The sequence below is a fragment of the Haliotis rubra genome, unplaced genomic scaffold (genome assembly GCF_003918875.1).
Source record: "Haliotis rubra isolate DU_JTF1 unplaced genomic scaffold, ASM391887v1 Scf837, whole genome shotgun sequence".
NCBI lineage: Eukaryota > Metazoa > Mollusca > Gastropoda > Lepetellida > Haliotidae > Haliotis > Haliotis rubra.
The window spans coordinates 282769-305859 of NW_025767565.1; the positions used below are offsets into that span (position 1 = coordinate 282769).

A 23091-nucleotide genomic window follows, 5' to 3' on the forward strand; every position below is an offset into this window, starting at 1 on the left:
GGGTCTCCTTCCATAAAATTAAATATACATCAAGGTCTCTTTCCCTGGTGACTGAAGGGGAAAAACAGGACTTGGTTATGGAAACTTGCCAAGTACAGGAGAACAAATTACTTGGTTATGGAAAACAAAACCAAGTCCTGAGAACAAATTACTAAAACAAAGAAAACAAAACAATATATGCGTCTGAGTAAGATTCACACAAGATGCTCCAATCCCAATGAAGGAGGGCCTTTTCTACATGATCTTGCATACTGATGTACCTGGCCTCTCATAAGATTCACTCTCCAACACACATGACCTCTCATGAGATTCCCATCGCAACATGTAGGACCTCTCATGAGATTTCTACATGTAAGATGACCTCTCATGAGATTCCCACTCTCCAACATCTACATGACCTCTCATGAGATTCCCACTCTCCAACATCTACATGACCTCTCATGAGATTCCCACTCTCCAACATGTAAGATGACCTCTCATGAGATTCCCACTCTCCAACATGTAAGATGACCTCTCATGAGATTCCCACTCTCCAACATCTACATGACCTCTCATGAGATTCCCACTCTCCAACATCTACATGACCTCTCATGAGATTCCCACTCTCCAACATCTACATGACCTCTCATGAGATTCCCACTCCCCAACATGTTTTATCACTTAACATCATTTATGCAACATTTTATACATTAAGTCAACGTAATAATAAATAACAGAAAAATATGGCACAATCTTACACAAAACAGCTACTACTACTATTTTGACTATTTTACAGTGCGTATGAGACATAAACCATGAAGATTTAGGGATGTCAACTTCTGTCATATGAGGGACAGAATGTTTTGGAGTGAAGATCCGGGTCAGAATTGGTCTTCCGTAACCCATGCTTGTCGTAAGAGGCGACTAACGGGATCGGGTGGTCACGCTGACTTGGTTGGCACATGTCATCATTCCCTATTTGTGTAGATCGATGCTCATGCTGTTGATCACTGGATTGTCCAGACTCAATTATTTACAGACCGCCACTAGCTGGAATATTGCTGTGTTTGGCGTTAAACAACAGCCAAACAAAACCCTCATTTTACAGAAGTTGACACCCAGAAGTTATCATCCTTTATGTGTATCCCATGCCATACCAATACTTCGGTGCCGGTACATGCTGGCACAGTAACATGCTGGCACAGTATCAGTGGCAAGGGAGCACCTGTCTCCACACCATGTCACGACACACCTTACACTGACTGACTGACTGAGTTCGGTTTTACGCCGCTTTTAGCAATATTCCAGCAATATCACGGCGGGGGACACCAGAAATGGGCTTCCCTCATTGTACCCATGTGGGGATTCGAACCCGGGTCTTCAGCGTTACACACCTTAAAACATTGTGACATTGCCAACTTAAACTCCACACGTGGCCTTGTGATGGCCATGTCCTCTTGCACACTTCTCACTTCTATATTGAAAATCAGCTTCCTTGCTTTATTCCAAATATTTTGAGATAATCAAAAAATAATTCAAAAAGATTTGCAATTTTGAGAGATACTGTAAAAACAATTTACAGCTTGCACAATAAATGTCTGTGAACAGTAATTGTGACTGGTTCCATCAGAGCGTATACAATCACAGGACAGACTGGAGCAGTGTTTAGCTGATAAGTACACTACATGTTCCGTGTTTGCTTCCTCGCACTGAACATAACATACACACAATATAACATAATAGATCAAACTCTATAACATAATAGATCAAACTCTATAACATAATAGATCAAACTCTATAACATAATAGATCAAACCATATGGATAACAACTTCTTTTATTGGTGAGTGCGACGTTTCGATACAGATGACACCCTGCTTGACAACGGTACAAGAATCTTTATCGAAACGTCACACTCATGAATAAAAGTAGTTGTTATCCATAGAGTTTGTTCTATATTGTACTTCCCAACTTCTCAAATGCCACTAAAAAACCCACAGTAAAACAAACAGCATGAAACAGAGATATGGTAGGTCATGGCGTAAACATGTACATAACATACACAGAATATCAAGCATATAGCTGATGTCTTAAAATATAACAGAAATATACAACAAATAGATACGATATAACAATCATGCAACCCACTCACACATAGTACAACACAATCATACAACCCACTCACACATGGCATAACACAAGCGTATCACGCAGTCACACATGGCATAACACAAGCATACAACCCAGTCACACATAACACCCAGTCACACATGGCAAGCATACAACCCAGTCACACATGGCATAACACAAGCATACAACCCAGTCACACATGGCATAACACAAGCATACAACACAGTCACACATGGTATAACACAAGCATACAACCCAGTCACACATGGCATAACACAAGCATACAACACAGTCACACATGGCATAACACAAACATAAAACACAGTGACACATGGCACAACACAAGAATATGACCCAGTCACATATGGAATAACACAAGCATACAACAGTCACACATGGCATAACACAATCATACAACACAGTAACACATGACATAACACAAGCATACAACCAAGTCAAACATGGCATAACACAAGCATACAACCAAGTCAAACATGGCATAACACAAGCATATGACACAGTCACACTTGGCATAACACAAGCATGATAAAACCCTGTCACAGGCAGTATAACACAAGCATACAACCCTGTCACACATGGCATAACCCAAGCATATGACCCAGTCACATTGTAAAACAGAAGCATATCTACTGAAAGATGGAATAAAAGAGGAATATATTCCAGTCACACATGGTTTAGGTCACCATTAACACCAGGAAGCTATAAGTCACCAACTTCTGCCCTCCTAACACAGTTACTCTGCTCCATCTGAGATGGTAAGACCTGTTCTGCACTTTGGCCCACCAGAGCGATACTCTGTTCTGTGGAGCTCTGCGTTGGCACGAAGGAGGTTCGTAGGCTAAATGCTTTCAGTACATCCAGCTTCCTGGGTATAATATCCAAACAGAACAAACTCCGGAACACTTCCGACACAATGAAAATAGTCAAAGCAGAACAGATCATGGCAAAGGTTCTGAACGGAAACAGCTGTCCATGAGCTGGTGTGTAATATGGGTATGGAATAAATGGCGTCAGATGAAGATCTTTGTCGCCAGCACCAAGACGGAGGAACAGCCCCACCATGTAGCCGATGAGGGCACCGTAGGCGTTGGTGCGAGGGAGGAAGAGTGCACATGACAGCTGTGGTAACACAATCACGAACACAATGTCAGCTGCCAGGATAAACAGTCCATAGATGATCCGCACGTGAAGGGAGATAACTGTGGCCAACACGCCTACTGTAACCACGGCAACACGCTGGACCACCAACAGCTCCCAGTTCTTGGCCTGAAATTGACACCATGGTTATTTGTCAGAGGTGTGCGGGCTATAGTGTAACACAGCTTGGAATACGTTCACAGTAACATTCCGGTTTATTCCTGCAGTTTGAGAGGAAAGCTTGAGGTGATGAGGACACAGTATGTTTGTGTGGCCACCTACCTGCGGCCTCAAGATGTTGTTGTAGATGTTGTGGGTGAACATGCTGCTGGAACCCAGGATGGAGCTGTCCATTGACGACATCACTGCCGCCGATATCGCACCAAGGCCTGTTACAGAAACAGGATGTTTGTCTACCACATATAACTATCAGCCAAAACTTACTTACTTGTACCCAGTAACGGCAGCAGCAATAGTATGTACAAGAAGAAGACATGGCCATCAATATCCCCGCCACAGTGTTCTGTTCCTATTTGGTTCCTGTCTTTAATCTTCATCAAAGTATTCATGTCACATACCAAATTTGGTTTCCCTATCTATAATGGTTTCTGAGAAAAATCTGTCCCCATTGGGTATATTATGCTCTAAGTCAATAAACCCTTGACAAAGGCCATAACTCATAACAAATTGGAACACAGTTTCCGTTTTCAAACACCATCACGGCATGTATGTCCTGAAAACACACACCAAATTTGGTCTCACCATCTGTAACTTTTTTGAGAAAATCTTTCCCCCTTATCTGGGACTGATGGGTGGACAGAGCTCAAACCAACACCCCCCTCCCACTTTGTGGCGGCGATAACAACATGGATATACCCAGCACATCAGGAGATGAAGAGGCGGACAACAGATGAGATCTAAAGTTCACAAGCATGATGTTTCCCTCACTAGAGACTAGAGCAAAACAATACTCACCTAACAGCGCCACCGGCGTCGGCGTGAACTCCTTCAGCACCAGCGGCAGCACCATCCTTGACTCTCCTGTTGCCAACGGTGACGCTTCCAGGGAAGTGGCATTCCAGTCTACAACATCAACCGACAGACTGCGGCATGGAACAACAGCACAAGGTCAGGGTCTTACAGGACGGATCTAAATACCTGCACAGACAGGGTCATACAGGACAGATCTAAATACCTGCACAGACAGGGTCATACAGGACACATCTAAATACCTGCACGGATAGGGTCATACAGGACAGATCTAAATACCTGCACGGACAGGGTCATACAGGAAAGATCTAAATACCTGCACGGACAGGGTCATACAGGACAGATCTAAATACCTGCACAGACAGGGTCATACAGGACGGATCTAAATACCTGCACAGACAGGGTCATACAGGACACATCTAAATACCTGCACGGACAGGGTCATACAGGACGGATCTAAATACCTGCACAGACAGGGTCATACAGGACAGATCTAAATACCTGCACAGACAGGGTCATACAGGACAGATCTAAATACCTGCACAGACAGGGTCATACAGGACAGATCTAAATACCTGCACAGACAGGGTCATACAGGACAGATCTAAATACCTGCACAGACAGGGTCATACAGGACAGATCTAAATACCTGCACAGACAGGGTCATACAGGACAGATCTAAATACCTGCACAGACAGGGTCATACAGGACAGATCTAAATACCTGCACAGACAGGGTCATACAGGACAGATCTAAATACCTGCACAGACAGGGTCATACAGGACAGATCTAAATACCTGCACAGACAGGGTCATACAGGACAGAATACAGATCTAAATACCTGCACAGACAGGGTCATACAGGACACATCTAAATACCTGCACAGACAGGGTCATACAGGACAGATCTAAATACCTGCACAGACAGGGTCATACAGGACAGATCTAAATACCTGCGCAGACGGACAGACAGGGTCATACAGGACAGATCTAAATACCTGCACGGACAGGGTCATACAGGACAGATCTAAATACCTGCACAGACAGGGTCATACAGGACAGATCTAAATACCTGCACAGACAGGGTCATACAGGACAGATCTAAATACCTGCACAGACAGGGTCATACAGGACAGATCTAAATACCTGCACAGACAGGGTCATACAGGACAGATCTAAATACCTGCACAGATAGGGTCATACAGGACAGATCTAAATACCTGCACAGACAGGGTCATACAGGACACATCTAAATACCTGCACAGACAGGGTCATACAGGACAGATCTAAATACCTGCACAGATAGGGTCATACAGGACAGATCTAAATACCTGCACAGACAGGGTCATACAGGACAGATCTAAATACCTGCACAGACAGGGTCATACAGGACAGATCTAAATACCTGCACAGACAGGGTCATACAGGACAGATCTAAATACCTGCACAGACAGGGTCAGGGTCATACAGGACAGATCTAAATACCTGCACAGACAGGGACAGGGTCATACAGGACAGATCTAAATACCTGCACAGACAGGGTCATACAGGACAGATCTAAATACCTACAGGGGTCATACAGGACAGATCTAAATACCTGCACAGACAGGGTCATACAGGACAGATCTAAATACCTGCACAGACAGGGTCATACAGGACAGATCTAAATACCTGCACAGACAGGGTCATACAGGACAGATCTAAATACCTGCAGACAGACAGGGTCATACAGGACAGATCTAAATACCTGCACAGACAGGGTCATACAGGACAGATCTAAATACCTGCACAGACAGGGTCATACAGGACAGATCTAAATACCTGCACAGACAGGGTCATACAGGACAGATCTAAAACCTGCACAGACATGCAGGAGACAGGGTCATACAGGACAGATCTAAATACCTGCACAGCACATAGACAGGGTCATACAGGACAGATCTAAATACCTGCACAGACAGGGTCATACAGGACAGATCTAAATACCTGCACAGACAGGGTCATACAGGACAGATCTAAATACCTGCACAGACAGGGTCATACAGGACAGATCTAAATACCTGCACAGACAGGAGGGTCATACAGGACAGATCTAAATACCTGCACAGACAGGGTCATACAGGACAGATCTAAATACCTGCACAGACAGGGTCATACAGGACAGATCTAAATACCTGCACAGACTGATGATAGATTTACATACCTGCAGAGACTGATGCGGCTCCGATCAGGATGGAGGGAATGACAAGGACCAGGGCACCACAGCCTCCAACGATGGACAATACACGTGCCTGGGCCCCACTGCGGACAGCCAGGACACGCTGGAAATAGGCCTGCCATGGGATTGTGCCGAAGGTCTAAAACACAGAATCGTGACGACTCGTCAACAGTACTATGTAAACTTATCAATGACCTACATCCTAGATGTTAGTTCACATGAATCATCCATCACCGTAGTAACACACAAAATACATACAGACGTTTTCTTCATTACTTTGGCCAGATAGATTTTTTTCAAAATAATACAGTTTGTTAAATAGAAATAAACATACACTTGCCATTAAGCATTAAATGGCAGTTCTAGGATTACCAATGTACACCTTACCATTGCAAGGAACAAATCAACCCATGTGAGACAGCTTGTCTTGTCTAAGCTGCCCATCCATTGGCTAGAATTGGCTGTAATGTCTCCAACATTTTCATTGGTCAAAACAAATGGCACAGACAGCACCTAAAAAGACAAACATATTTAAGGACATACTCTGTAACAGGCCACACCCTACTACAAAACACGCCACACCCTCCCAAACAGGCCACACCCTCCCAAACAGGCCACACCTTTCCAAACATGCCACACCTTCCAAACAGGCCAAACATATTTAAGGACATACTCTGGCAACACCCTACTACCAAACAGGCCACACCCTCCCAAACAGGCCACACCCTCCCTACTGATCAGGCCACACCTCCCTACTGATCAGGCCACACCTCCCTACTGATCAGGCCTCACCTCCCTACTGATCAGGCCACACCTCCCCACTGATCAGGACACACCTCCCTACTGATCAGGCCACACCTTCCTACTGATCAGGCCACACCTCCTGTTGATCAGGCCTCACCTCCTGTTGATCAGGCCACACCTCCCTACTGATCAGGCCACACCTCCCTACTGATCAGGCCACACCTTCCTACTGATCAGGCCACACCTCCCTACTGATCAGGCCACACCTCCCTACTGATCAGGTCACACCTCCTGTTGATCAGGCCACACCTCCCTACTGATCAGGCCACATCTCCCTACTGATCAGGTCACACCCTCCAACTGATTAGGTCACACCTCCTACTGATCAGGCCTCACCTCCCTACTGATCAGGTCAAACCAACTACTCACCAGGCCAAATGTGATGAGTGCTAGTTGAGCTATGTCTGTGTAGGCGACGGCGATGAGCTGACCAAACATAGTGTAGCCGACCGCGACTGCTGATGACACCCAGATGGTTGCTGTCAGCGGCAAGTCTATGATGACACTCAGACTTGTCCCTGAAGTATATATAGAGTAGCCATGACTTGTCCCTGAAGTATATAGAGTAGCCATGACTTGTCCCTGAAGTATATATAGAGTAGCCATGACTTGTCCCTGAAGTATATAGAGTAGCCATGACTTGTCCCTGAAGTATATAGAGTAGCCATGACTTGTCCCTGAAGTATATAGAGTAGCCATGACTTGTCCCTGAAGTATATAGAGTAGCCATGACTTGTCCCTGAAGTATATAGAGTAGCCATGACTTGTCCCTGAAGTATATAGAGTAGCCATGACTTGTCCCTGAAGTATATAGAGTAGCCATGACTTGTCCCTGAAGTATATAGAGTAGCCATGACTTGTCCCTGAAGTATATATAGTAGCCATGACTTGTCCCTGAAGTATATATAGAGTAGCCATGACTTGTCCCTGAAGTATATAGAGTAGCCATGACTTGTCCCTGAAGTATATAGAGTAGCCATGACTTGTCCCTGAAGTATATAGAGTAGCCATGACTTGTCCCTGAAGTATATAGAGTAGCCATGACTTGTCCCTGAAGTATATAGAGTAGCCATGACTTGTCCCTGAAGTATATATAGAGTAGCCATGACTTGTCCCTGAAGTATATAGAGTAGCCATGACTTGTCCCTGAAGTATATATAGAGTAGCCATGACTTGTCCCTGAAGTATATAGAGTAGCCATGACTTGTCCCTGAAGTATATAGAGTAGCCATGACTTGTCCCTGAAGTATATAGAGTAGCCATGACTTGTCCCTGAAGTATATAGAGTAGCCATGACTTGTCCCTGAAGTATATAGAGTAGCCATGACTTGTCCCTGAAGTATATAGAGTAGCCATAACTTGGCCAGATCACTGAAATCTCAACACATACAGTGACATGGGCACCTGCTTGTACAACATACACCTGATGGAGGTAGGGGCACCTGCTTGTACAACATACACCTGATGGAGACATGGGCACCTGCTTGTACAACATACACCTGATGGAGGTAGGGGCGCCTGCTTGTACAACATACACCTGATGGAGGTAGGGGCACCTGCTTGTACAACATACACCTGATGGAGGTAGGGGCACCTGCTTGTACAACATACACCTGATGGAGGTAGGGGCACCTGCTTGTACAACATACACCTGATGGAGACATGGGCACCTGCTTGTACAACATACACCTGATGGAGATATGGGCACCTGCTTGTACAACATACACCTGATGGAGACATGGGCACCTGCTTGTACAACATACACCTGATGGAGACATGGGCACCTGCTTGTACAACATACACCTGATGGAGATAGGGACACCTGCTTGTACAACATACACCTGATGGAGGTAGGGACACCTGCTTGTACAACATACACCTGATGGAGGTAGGGGCACCTGCTTGTACAACATACACCTGATGGAGATATGGACACCTGCTTGTACAACATACACCTGATGGAGATAGGGACACCTGCTTGTACAACATACACCTGATGGAGATAGGGACACCTGCTTGTACAACATACACCTGATGGAGATAGGGACACCTGCTTGTACAACATACACCTGATGGAGATATGGACACCTGCTTGTACAACATACACCTGATGGAGATATGGACACCTGCTTGTACAACATACACCTGATGGAGATAGGGACACCTGCTTGTACAACATACACCTGATGGAGACAGGGACACCTGCTTGTACAACATACACCTGATGGAGACATGGGCACCTGCTTGTACAACATACACCTGATGGAGATATGGACACCTGCTTGTACAACATACACCTGATGGAGGGAGGGGCACCTGCTTGTACAACATACACCTGAGTGTACTCCACTCACCTAAGGCAGACAGTATGGACGCCGTCCAGAAGAGATCTCCACACAGTGTGGCGAGGTACACAAGCAGCACCTGCAGGTGCCCGTATTGCACCTGAAACGGATCCAGCATCGTCACATACTTCTGATCTCGCATAACACGGGCAAAGATGACGCCCCCTGGAACAGCATAAACATCTTTCAGCAAAAACATAGGTCAGCGTAAATAAGGAATACTCCGCTTCCACTCCGTGGCTGAACAATGGCCAACATTAAACATATGTCAGTGAATAACTAGACACTTATGACAGAGTCTACTGAGGCGCCATAAAGTTAGCGGCATCTGAAGGAGGTAACTCCATACAACTTGCAATCCTAGTTTGCTTTCCAAAGAAAGTGACCTAATGCCTCATGACACCATTAACTGGGGTGATAGGAGACTTTGTCAACATTAGCCATCACACATTTAGTGGTACATACTTCAATGGACTCAACCAAAGGGAGGTCACTCTCTAAAGATTACTTGTCATGAACTTGTCAAGAAACACAATAAGTAAAAAATCCCCATTAGAGTACTCAAGGAAATAGAAATTAAATGTTTTTTTGGCATTTTTTTGTTTATTACTTCATTAAAATAGCTAGTTTAAAAAATATTTAAATAACTATGTTTTTCCCAACTAGGCCATTTACTTTGGTCCTCTAATCATCATCCCAATACCATTTTATAGGTGAAAAAAACCATATATATTACGTTTGCGAACCTATGGAGAGTACATCTCATTCGCATACTATAGCTTGCATAAGAAATGTACATTTTGACTTTCTTGAAATTTCAAGGGGTAAAAATGACAGGATTTGATCTCCTGCAAACTCATCTATTTCGGATGATATTACAAAAAGTGTTAAAATCATAAATTGGGAAAAACAATAGTCATAGAATATTTGTCAATCAAACTTTAAATTATGTTCAAAACTATGAAATAAATGCAAAAAAAACATTATTTCAATTTCCGTGAATACTTTTTTTGATATCACATTCATGAACTACATGTGTAACCAAGGTCCATCTGTAGTCAACTACATGTGTGTAACCAAGGTCCATCTGTAGTCAACTACAAGTATCCACAGTTGAGTATACCCAGAGAAAGGCCACAGAAGATGCCGAGGGGAGCAACCGTCCAGATCAGCCCATAGCTTGCCACCGACTCTGCCGTGCCGTTGATGTAGCCACCTCCAACCGTTGTTGCTGAAACATATAAAGTCGTTCCTCACTGTCTGAAACACTGATCTTCTGGGCATAATGATGACGCACGTGATCTGAAGCACATGATCTGAGTGAGTGAAAGATGGGAAGTAAACCATGAACAGTATGATACACAGGCAGGTAGGAAACTCACTCAGGTGATGGGGTGATATACATATATGATAGGGTGGAAACCTAGATGATACACAGGCAGGTAGGAAACTCACTCAGGTGATAGGGTGATATACATATATGATAGGGTGGAAACCTAGATGATACACAGGCAGGTAGGAAACTCACTCAGGTGATGGGGTGATATACATATATGATAGGGTGGAAACCTAGATGATACACAGGCAGGTAGGAAACTCACTCAGGTGATGGGGTGATATACATATATGATAGGGTGGAAACCTAGATGATACACAGGCAGGTAGGAAACTCACTCAGGTGATGGGGTGATATACATATATGATAGGGTGGAAACCTAAATGATACACAGGCAGGTGGAGGAAACTCACTCAGGTGATGGGGTGATATACATATATGATAGGGTGGAAACCTAGATGATACACAGGCAGGTAGGAAACTCACTCAGGTGATGGGGTGATATACATATATGATAGGGTGGAAACCTAGATGATACACAGGCAGGTAGGAAACTCACTCAGGTGATGGGGTGATATACATATATGATAGGGTGGAAACCTGGATGATACACAGGCAGGTAGGAAACTCACTCAGGTGATGGGGTGATATACATATATGATAGGGGGGAAACCTAAATGATACACAGGCAGGTAGGAAACTCACTCAGGTGATGGGGTGATATACATATATGATAGGGTGGAAACCTAGATGATATACACAGGCAGGTAGGAAACTCACTCAGGTGATGGGGTGATATACATATATGATAGGGTGGAAACCTAGATGATACACAGGCAGGCAGGTGGGAAACTCACTCAGGTGATGGGGTGATATACATATATGATAGGGTGGAAACCTAGATGATACACAGGCAGGTAGGAAACTCACTCAGGTGATGGGGTGATATACATATATGATAGGGTGGAAACCTAGATGATACACAGGCAGGTAGGAAACTCACTCAGGTGATGGGGTGATATACATATATGATAGGGTGGAAACCTAGATGATACACAGGCAGGTAGGAAACTCACTCAGGTGATAGGGTGATATACATATATGATAGGGTGGAAACCTAGATGATACACAGGCAGGTAGGAAACTCACTCAGGTGATGGGGTGATATACATATATGATAGGGTGGAAACCTAGATGATACACAGGCAGGTAGGAAACTCACTCAGGTGATGGGGTGATATACATATATGATAGGGTGGAAACCTAGATAATACACAGGCAGGTAGGAAACTCACTCAGGTGATGGGGTGATATACATATATGATAGGGTGGAAACCTAGATGATACACAGGCAGGTAGGAAACTCACTCAGGTGATAGGGTGATATACATATATGATAGGGTGGAAACCTAGATGATACACAGGCAGGTAGGAAACTCACTCAGGTGATGGGGTGATATACATATATGATAGGGTGGAAACCTAGATGATACACAGGCAGGTAGGAAACTCACTCCGGTGATGGGGTGATATACATATATGATAGGGTGGAAACCTAGTTTGCCATGGTATCCTCAAATAAGTTTTATGCACTCTTTAGCAATATTCTAGACTAAGGCTTAGTCTCTGAATATATATAATTTTGATAGTAACAAACAAGCCCATTTATATTGAAAAGGAGCCCGAGGGAGACCAGAGATTCAGAACCTGAGGAAATCTAGATTTGCTTTATTTAGGGCTTTAGCACTGCAGAGAGGGCTTGCCAGTAGGGAAATTAATGTGGTTCAGGGACTGTGAGACAGACTAGCAATATTCCAGCAATATCACAACTGGGGACATCAGAAATGCTTCACACATTGTACCCATGTGGGGAATTAACCCGGGACTTCGGCGTGACGAGCAATCACAGTAATCACTAGGCTACCCCACCGCCCCTAGAATCGTTAGTACAAAGATCCCGGCTAGAATTCGTCTTCAGAAACTGATGCTTGTTGGGTGGTCAGGCTCGCTGACTTAGTTGACACATGTATTCGTATCCGAATTGCTTAGATTAATGCTCAAGCTGTTGATCACTGTATTGTCTGGTCCAGATTTGATTATTTACAGGCTGCCGACATATGGATGGAATATTTCTGAGTGCAGCGTTAAACAACGAACCAACCAAGTTGAACCAACCAACCTCAGTACAAGACAACTTCGAACCTGACTATCACCAGCGCACCAACATACCAATCATTGTAAACACACCCACGACTGTGGGCAAGTCTCTCCCTGCCACAAGAGTTGCTTCCAGTGATCTCCCTTCCTGCTGACCCTTGACCTTGATCTTCCATGCCGCGACCACACCCACCACCAATATCAGGAGGTAGAACAAGATGATGACGATGAGGCCCACGACATTCAGCGCCATCCCTGTGGGTGAGCGGACTACACTCGAGCTGCCGCCAGGTTCATAGAAGCCGAGTCTGCAACAGAAGTGTAAATGCCTTCTGTTTCACTGTAACGCCATCCTGTTAAACAAATCTACATTCTCACTAACTTTTTGCAATCTCTTTCATCCACTTGAGAAATTGAAACTAGTTTGATGTTTGAATATAATGAACATTTGGCATAATCTTAAAACATGCGTCCTACACCCACATACCCCCTCCTGTGACTCGTCCAGTGATATCTACTGCCACAACTGGTCTTTAGGAAGGCGTGACCCTCTAAATGGGAGGTCAGACTTGGCGGATAATGTGTTACATGTAATGTGTTTCACCTGGGATGCAGTTGATATGTATTCTCCATCAACCCAATCTACAGTGTGTTCACGATTAACATGTCGGAGTCCTTCTCTGGTTCAGGTTGTCATGGGTACCAGTCAGCCCTTCTACAAAATGCCGCAGATTTTGGTCTTAGGTTTGGTCTACCCCTGGGGGGTAGTCAAAATGCCCAAATTTATTTAAACGTATTAAATATATGCCATAAATGCATATATGCCATAGATTAACAAAGCTGTAGATTGTTTTGATAGATATTATGCCAATGCCATACTTGTGTATTAGTGTGATTATACAAACATTTTACTTAAAGGTCACATGCAACGTAAAACACAACTTTGCAGATTCTGATACCTTTCAGTATGGACTTACCAAAACAAATCATCAAAAAATGCAAATTCAACTTATAAAGTTGAAAAATAATGCGATGAAAAAAAACGCGCGAAATCGTACTTCAAACGATTCACCAACTTTCCCCCAGCGCTTGGGGGAATTGAAGTGCGCTCATAGCACATGTGCAGTGAAATAGGTTCGCAGAGCTTGAAAGCGGGTTGTCCGGTGAATATTCAGTGAAGGCTTTGGTGTGAGCTATTTTTCTAATGTTTTGTTGATATTTCACCGGCGCGAGATTTTTATATGTTATTACAGTAGATTAGCTATTAAACTGTTTATATAATTTCATTTGTCTATTTCACCACACGTTCTTCTTAGCGAGTCACTTTCTCAGTTCGATACTTAAAAGCAATGTCATTATTTAGCGTCGACAGAATTTCTAACTGTGATATAGATATGTCGTTGTCACCGGCAAAACTCAATGTCTGTTTTATTGGCACCTATGTGTCTGCCTGCCCGTCTGCTAATGACAATATTCAATACACAATTTCAATCACTGACCACATGCAATTTGAACTTAACACCTATCAGGTTATACACCATAAAGAAAACGCATTGATTTATGGCCCGAGTTCGGTCTCTGTCACATTATGTAATTACACAGACAGGCAGGTGTGATACTTGTACACATGACATGTTATGATGTCCTTTGATTGCAAAATGTTATACACAAATAATGAGCATGTATTTACAAAACCTAACATCTCTATATATATACACACACAATGAGCCGTGAGGACATCTGCAAATGAACCAGCCGTTACACTTGAGTGCACACCCACCCGCTCTGACTGGGTTCGGTATCCCGGCTGCTTCGTTTCGAGGGAAGTAAACCGAAGTACAAAATATCGCACTTTTGATTTGCGATTGTACGCTTATAATTTTGTTTTTATGTTTTTTCATAACCAGCAATGTATATTATATGTCATGAATAAGTGATAATTGTGTTTTAATTATGTTTGATTTTTTGGTTGCATGTGACCTTTAATTCTTGTATTTCTTTATTTACAAAAGCATTCACAAATGTAAACAACATGCACAATAATTGGTGCTACAGTGTTGTCTGTACAGGAATATTGCTTTTGTTCTTATGAGTTTACTAATGGAACATTTATCAGAAATATTTTTTCATAATAACTTTTATATGAAGAATATATTATCAAAGTTGACAAAAACTATGCATTTATGACATATATTTAATCATTTTAAATAAATTGGGGCATTTTGATTACCCCCTGGGGCAATTTAACCACTGATTTGACCAAACCTGGGGCAAATTGACAAAAAATCTGAGGCATTTTGACCAAATTTGCTGTGGTATTTTGTACCTGGGGCAATTTGACTGGTACCCGTTTTCTGGTATGTAAACAACAATGTCCGCATAACTTGTACTCACTCGAAAAGGTTGCCATGACGATTGCTAAAGATTGCTGTACAGATGATCCAAGCACTGAAGATTGTGTCTGTGTGTAGTAACCAAATATACACAACCCTAAGAATTGATGACTTACACAATAAAAGGGAACTGAACCAATCTGTGCTACCAGAGACCATACAATAGACTATTATATGGTCTCTGGTGCTACACAGTGGAGTCCATAAGACCGAAGTCTTGCCAAAAATTTCGTTATGACATCACGAAATTAGGATACCCACCGTAATTCTATACCACTGATCTCAGTCAGGGGCACGGCCGAGTCGTCGAAATCTAGATCGTGACAACACTATAGACACAAAGTAAATGTGGAACACACATCTCTCTGTCAGTTTTAATTCATTATATGCAAGTTTCTCCAAACTGCACTTCAAATTCCTCCAATATGTGCCACTGGACCCAATATTGTACTTCTACACGTGCGTAAACAATGTACTTATAAAATACGGACTGGCAAGATGTTCTGAAACGGAACAGGATTCGTTTGGTTACAACATGGTGTAGCAGGGCGTGGGTCATCCCCTCCGTCACATCAGAGACCATATTGATGACATCCTTACGTTGTCAGTTTGTCAGTCTTTGGTCTTGTGGATATAACAAGTCCAACATAGCTTCAAACTCCAATATGGCCACCTTGAGGAAGTAGTGAGGGAGTATACGTACTGTCTGTCACATCATCAGGGATCCAGAATCGCTAGTTAAGTAATCAGTACCCAGGAAAATGTACATTCCATTATTACAGAAACACTGAAAGATGTAAGAATTTGTTGAGTTCAAAAGCTTCACACGCCTGATGTAAGGCGCACTGAAACAGATATTTCGTAATAAACTATAGCTTAGTTTTCATCTCTCTCTCTCTCTCTCTCTCTCTCTCTCTCTCTCTCTCTCTCTCTCTCTCTCTCTCTCTCTCTCTCTCTCTCTCTCTCTCTCTCTCTCTCTCTCTCTCTCTCTCTCGCGGCGAGGGTGTTTAAAATTAGTTTGGCACGTGTATTATGGACTAATATATCGTTATCATGTTTGCTCTTGTTAATTGTCAGCCGAATTACTTAACCCCATTAAGAACACCAAGGTATCATTTTCCTCATGATTAGATAAGATTCGAGGGAGCCGGTTCATCACTTTTTTCTGCTTATCAAGTAATGACAGCTGTTCATAGAGATAGGAACTGTACACGTACACGGGAACTGTACACACACACGGGAGAGAGGTGTTGGGTTGTGTGGTGTGGTGTTATCATGTTTGCTCTTTATATATGTATACCACCCGATCCCGTTAGTCGCTTCTTACGGCAAGCATGGGTTACTGACCCGGACCTTCACGAGTGGATATATATATAGGGTGGTCAGGCTCGCTGGCTTGGTTGACTAATGTCATCGGTTCCCAATTGCGCAGATCGATGCTCATGCTGTTGATCACTGCATGGATTGTCGGGTCCAGACTCGATTATTTACAGACCGCCGCCATATAGCTGGGACATTGCTGAGTGTGGCGTAAAACTAAACTCACTCACACACTCTCTCTCTCTCTCACACACACACACACACACACACACACACACACACACACACACACACACACTCTCTCTCTCTCTGACACACACACTCTCTCTCTCACACACACACACACACACTCTCACTCTCTCACACACACACTCACACACACACACACTCTCTCTCTCTCTCTCTCTCACACACACACACACACTTTTCGAAACATTTGGAGGCATGTATAAGTTGTATGTATCTTTGGCTAAGATGGCATTAAACTACACAAATAAACAAAGTGTGGAAATCGCTTTCGATATTATGTAAGTTGCAGAGTTTTCGTTTTCTACGTTCGCGAAGAACTTTAGAAAGTCGACCACGTTCAGTCTCTAATTTGTGTAAGCTTAGCCGAAAACGAGACAATGCGGTGCTGAATTTCTCTACAGAAAACTACTCAAATAGTTCTCAGATGAAAAGAATATTTCAAATAGTGATAATACGCTATTTTGGGACTTTCGGATAAATCGCGGTAACAATTCTGTAAATAAAATGTCTGACGTGACATGTTAAAAACTCAGCTTGTGTAAAAGCCAGACATCCCCAAATCCTTATCTAAAAGATTCCTTCACGTTGATAAAGATGCTATTGATCTGGACGGGACAATCATTATCCCTGGATTGTCTGGTCTAGATTCGATTATTTATATGCTCATTCACAGGTTTACTGAGAGGGTTCCACATCATATTCGTCCCAATTACCTCATGTGGAGCAGACAAGTGACCTGAATGACCTCGATAGCGTGGCTGATTTTGTTTCCACCCGTGGCGTGAATAGTTGCTCATGACTTCAACCACGCGTTTGCCTGGTACTGAATCAGTGTATGTACAGATCGCTGTATGCAGGCGAATACTGTTGACAACAGCGTAAAACTACATGGACACACCCACTGTACAACACGACTGTACATGAATGTATCCCAGTACATAGATAGTTGTACATTGTGTACATGACAGTAGAAACACACAACACCATGGACGGGCTGCATTACAATCTATGTTTATATCGCAGTCCTGGGTTCCCATGCAGTGGGAAGGGTTGGATAACAACGCATAACGCTGACGTAGCGCTACAACGAGGCGTTTGGCACTACAACGGAGAAGTGTATGAGGAAGAAAGCTTATGACACCGCGGTTGACAGAGGGCCCGCAACACGGAAGTGAAATACGGGACAACGAACAACCACAGCAGACCAGGCAGTTACACGACCGACCAGCATCGACACAACATGCCGTTTAAGGGATTCCTGCAACTATTCGGCTTCAAAAAGAAGGAAACAGGTAGGTGGTTTATGTAATCTGTAATCTACTCCCCACCCCCTCTCCACCCCCGTCGTTGCAGGGGCAGTACATGATAACAATGCTGTCCTGCTGTGTGAGAGGGTAGGTCTGAACACTACCTACATAGCCATACACTCGTTTATATCCACACCAGTACACGCGCATATTGAAGAGGTGTAGTTGAGTTGCTTAACCACCCGCCATTCTATCTCGGCGGCCGTGGCCTGTCAGTAAGCATGTCTGGATAACCCAGTGGGCGATAGAGTGAGTGACGATGACCAGTGAACGTAGGCTAGACTGAGTGATCACACAATCCACGTTGACGTCTCTGAAGACCAGTGTAGGCTTTGTGAAACGGGGCCCAGGGTACTATATAGTTGATGTTTAAGCATCCCCGATCTGTAACATTCTCTTCCAAACACCACAACATGATGACACTGTAACGATACTCTACTGAATCGGGTACACATAATCCTGTTACTATTGTGTACATGTAGATATCAGATAGCGTACCAGATATGACCGTGTTAATATCGGATATGATCATTATAACACGTGTTTATATCAGGTATGACCGTTATGTATACACGTGCTGATATCAGATATGACCGTTATGTATACACGTGCTGATATCAGATATTACCGTTATGTATACACGTGTTGATATCAGATATTACCGTTATGTATACACGTGTTGATATCAGATATGACCATTATAAACACGTGTTGATATCAGATATCACCGTTATACGTACATACATACATACATACTTACATACATACATACATCCATACATCCATACATCCATACATACATACATACAAATACTTCTATAGCGCCAGAATCCGATGTAATCGCCCAAAGGCGCTCTGAGTCCACGCTGGAGCTAAAGGTAAGCTTTGGTAAAAAGATGGGTCTTTAACTGGCTTTTGTAAGATGCAAGTTCAGTCAGTGATCGAAGTTCTTGAGGTAGATTTTTCCAGAGTTTTGGACCATTTGAAGTGAATGCTCAGTCACCAAAAGACTTTGTTCTTGTACATTGAACTTGCAGAAGAGATTGGTCACTGGAGCGAAGAGATCGGGTTGGCACATAGGGTTTTACAGGTTGTGGAAGATATCCTGGAGCCAGTCCATGGATGCATTTAAAAACAAGAAGCAATACTTTGTATTGGATTCTGAATTTGATTGGAAGCCAACGGAGATTTTTCATGACAGGGGTAATGTGGTCAATTTTCTTTGTTCTGCTGATCAATCTTGCCGCTGAATTCTGGACTCTCTGTAGTTTGTGTAGCACATGATTTGGAATACCACTGAGCAACGAGTTGCAGTAATCAATGCGTGATGTTACATACGCCTGCACCAGAGTTGCAGTAATCAATGTGTGATGTTACATACGCCTGCACCAGAGCACTCGTTGTTTTCTCGTCAAGGTACCTGCGGATCAGGCCGATATTTCGAATGTGGAAATAAGCGCTGCGACAAACACTGTTGACATGTGGTTCCATGCAAAGAGATGGGTCAAATACTACTCCAAGATTCCGGACTTGAGAACTTGGTGTGATTTCACAGTGCCCAATGGAGAAAGTGGGAAGATCAAGTTTTGCCCGGAGCCGCTGGGGTCTGAAAACGATGAGCTCGGTTTTGTCGTCATTTAATTTCAACCAGTGCGTTGACATCCACATTTTGATACAGTCAACACATTCCTGGACTGCTGTGAATGTGAAGGATGTTGAGGCAGAATCGAGTGGCTTGAAGGACACGTAAACCTGTGTGTCATCCGCATAAAGATGCATACTGAGGTTAAAGGACCTGACAATATCACCAAGAGGGGTTGTGTAGGCAGTAACAAGCAAAGGGCCCAGAACTGAGCCTTGTGGTACCCCAAACACTAAGTCACTAGGCAGAGACATTTGACCTTGAATAACCACTGATTGTTTCCTGTCTGAGATGTAGGACGTGAACCACTTTAACACGACGCCTTTGACATTGAATCTTCCTTCAAGAGTGGAGAGAAGAACACTGTGGTCAATCGTGTCAAAGCGGCCGAAAGGTCCAATAAGACGAGAATGGAAGCATCGTGTTGATATCAGATATCACCGTTATATATACACGTGTTGATATCAGATATCACCATTATGTATACACACGTGTTGATATCAGATATGACCCTTATATATACATGTGTTGATATCAGATATGACCGTTATATGCACAGTTGTGACATCAGATATGACCGTTATATATACACGTGTTGATATCAGATATGACCGTTATATATACACGTGTTGATATCAGATATCACCATTATGTATACACACGTGTTGATATCAGATATCACCGTTATATATACATGTGTTGATATCAGATATGACCGTTATATGCACATTTGTGACATCAGATATGACCGATATATATACACGTGTTGATATCAGATATAAACGTTATATCTAAACTTGTTGATATCAGATATGACCGTTATATATACATGTGTTGATATCAGATATGACCGTTATATGCACATTTGTGACATCAGATATGACCGATATATATACACGTGTTGATATCAGATATGACCGTTATATCTAAACTTGTTGATATCAGATATCACCGTTATATATACACACGTGTTGATATCAGATATCACCGTTATATATACACACGTGTTGATATCAGATATGACCGTTATATCTACACGTGTTGATATCAGATATGACCGTTATATCTACACGTGTTGATATCAGATATGACCATTATATCTAAACTTGTTGATATCAGATATCACCGTTATATATACACACGTGTTGATATCAGATATCACCGTTATATATATTATGTTATTTAATGGATTGAGCCATGTGTTGGTTGTCTCATACTACTGGTTTTAGCTTCCTTCCAACAATATCCACGTGGGGTGGTGTGTCTGATCAGCATTAACCTCCCCTCTACTTTGCATCCCTCCAACTGTTTCGAAGTATGTAGGTATGAGTGTGTGGTGTGTGTGGTGTGTGAGTCTGTGTTGTGTGTGGTGAGTGTGTGTTTTGTGTAGTGAGTGTGTGGTATGTGGGTGTGAGGTGAGTGTGTGGTTTGTGTGGTGTGAGTGTTGGGTGTGTGAGTGTATGGTGTGTCAGTGTGTGAGTATATGGTGTGTGTGTGGTGTGTGTGTGTGTGTGGTGAGTGAGTGTGGTGTGTGAGTGTTTGGTGTGTGTGAGTGTGGTGTGTGGTGTGTGAGTGTGTGGTGTGTGAGTGTGGGATGTGTGTCAGTGTGTGAGTATATGGTGTGTGGGTGGGTGGTGTGTCAGTATATGGTGTGTGTGTGAGTGTGTGTGGTGAGTGAGTGAGTGTGGTGTGTGTGGTGTGAGTGTATGGTGTGTGATAGTGTATCGTGTGTGGTGTGTGTGAGTGTATGGTGTGTGTGAGAATGTGTGATGTGTGAGTGTGTGGTATGTCAGTGTGGGGTGTGTGAGTGTGGGGTGTGTTTGAGTGTGTGTGAGTGTATGGTGTGTAAGTGTGATGTGTGTGTTAGTGTGTGGTGTGTGAGTGTATGATGTGTGTGGTGTTGTTATAGGGGAGTTAGGAAACTGTTCACAGACATTTGAGAAACGTCACCCGCAGTAACTACAACTGGCGGTGTGCAGGGCCCCAGGGCAGGGTTTCATCTCATGCTGTATGTTGTGCAGGGATGTTGGTTTGTACAGGACTGTACGTGGAAGTCATACACCTGATGGCGGCGTCAAGGAAAAGCTCTAAAGACGTAAAAAGTGAAAGCTGTTCATGCATCTGAGTTTGAATCGTCATATCAAAACAGAGAGGGATTTTGCCCATAGTATCAATCACAGGACTCCCATAGTTCGGACTCGGCTATTTATCTTTACATTCACACAGCTGTACTGTTACAGGGTGCGGCGTAAAACAAGATGCCTGTGGATGAATCCGGCATGTTTCCGTAAGCTGACGACCCTGAATGAAGGACGTATTTCCAACATGGCATGACCAGATATCATCTTCCTGTTTCAAGTCTTATTGTCAATTATTATATTTTCCGGTGACGTTCTTTTCCGTGCATCGACATTCAGACCTGCAACTAAACTTTGGGCCGACTCTGTTGATTAAAAGAGAATAGGTTCTGTTAATTCTAAACCTTAAAAACTTCCTGCACGTGAATTCCTATTCGTAGATATATTTCCTACCCGTATATTGTTATACTTTGGTAGATTGTTACACGTAGATATATTTCCTACCCGTATATTGTTACACTTTGGTAGATTGTTACACGTAGATATTTCGATACGTATATATTCCTATACGTAGAATCCTATACGCATATTCCTATACGTAGATTCCTGTGCACTGATTGCTATCTGTAGATAGATATACGTAGATATTCCTATTCGTAGGTATTCCTATACGTAGATGTTCCCATGTGTATATTCCTAAGCATAGAAATTCTTCACGCCAGTCGAGTCTTGGTAACATTCACAGTTTGAGACACATGCTTCGCCAGCGTGACTAGTCATCCTGGTGTCTGAAGGTGTCGGACGGTGTCGGGCGGTGTCGGACGGTGTCTGGGGATGTCTCATATGCTGCACTCTACACGAGGATACTGCTCCTCTCAATTTGCATGCGTCACAGACACTGGAAGTGGGATATGTGGAGGAGAAAAAGAGAAAGACGACGTAGTTGCTGTCGCAGACGCGGTTGTGTAGACGGGACGTTGATGTGGT

The 23091-nt window shown here is 43.2% G+C and overlaps 2 protein-coding genes across 3 annotated transcripts in view; one reads left to right on the forward strand and one right to left on the reverse strand.

Moving 5' to 3' along the window:
• Positions 1–955: 955 nt before the first annotated feature.
• LOC124262415 (high affinity choline transporter 1-like) lies at positions 956–15967 on the reverse strand. The gene is made up of 10 exons (XM_046696898.1): positions 15770–15967; positions 13188–13423; positions 10746–10853; positions 9632–9787; positions 7647–7795; positions 6861–6986; positions 6459–6612; positions 4242–4349; positions 3549–3655; positions 956–3395 (listed from the first exon to the last, which is right to left on the reverse strand). The coding sequence occupies exons 2-10, from the start codon at positions 13366–13368 to the stop codon at positions 2829–2831; spliced, it is 1656 nt and encodes a 551-aa protein (XP_046552854.1). The 5' UTR covers positions 13369–13423; positions 15770–15967; the 3' UTR covers positions 956–2828.
• A 2229-nt stretch (positions 15968–18196) lies between these two features.
• Positions 18197–23091, forward strand: part of LOC124262413 — a 44615-nt gene continuing 39720 nt past the window's right edge. The window contains exon 1 of one of the 2 annotated variants that reach the window (XM_046696891.1): positions 18197–18369. In XM_046696891.1, coding sequence (XP_046552847.1) covers positions 18318–18369 — 52 coding nt within the window. In that variant the 5' untranslated portion in view covers positions 18197–18317. The remainder of the gene's footprint in view (positions 18370–23091) is intronic. The other variant, XM_046696894.1, reaches the window with a different exon arrangement.

Bases quoted from the DNA above. Each gene is read 5' to 3' on its own strand.
- LOC124262415 (XM_046696898.1), bottom strand. From the start codon at position 13,368: ATGGCGCTGAATGTCGTGGGCCTCATCGTCATCATCTTGTTCTACCTC. The intron at 6,987-7,646 runs GTGAGTAGTTGG...TTGTCTTTTTAG, and splicing joins CACTCATCACATTTGGCCTG to GTGCTGTCTGTGCCATTTGT. The intron at 6,613-6,860 runs GTAAGGTGTACA...TCTGTGTTTTAG, and splicing joins TTGATTTGTTCCTTGCAATG to ACCTTCGGCACAATCCCATG.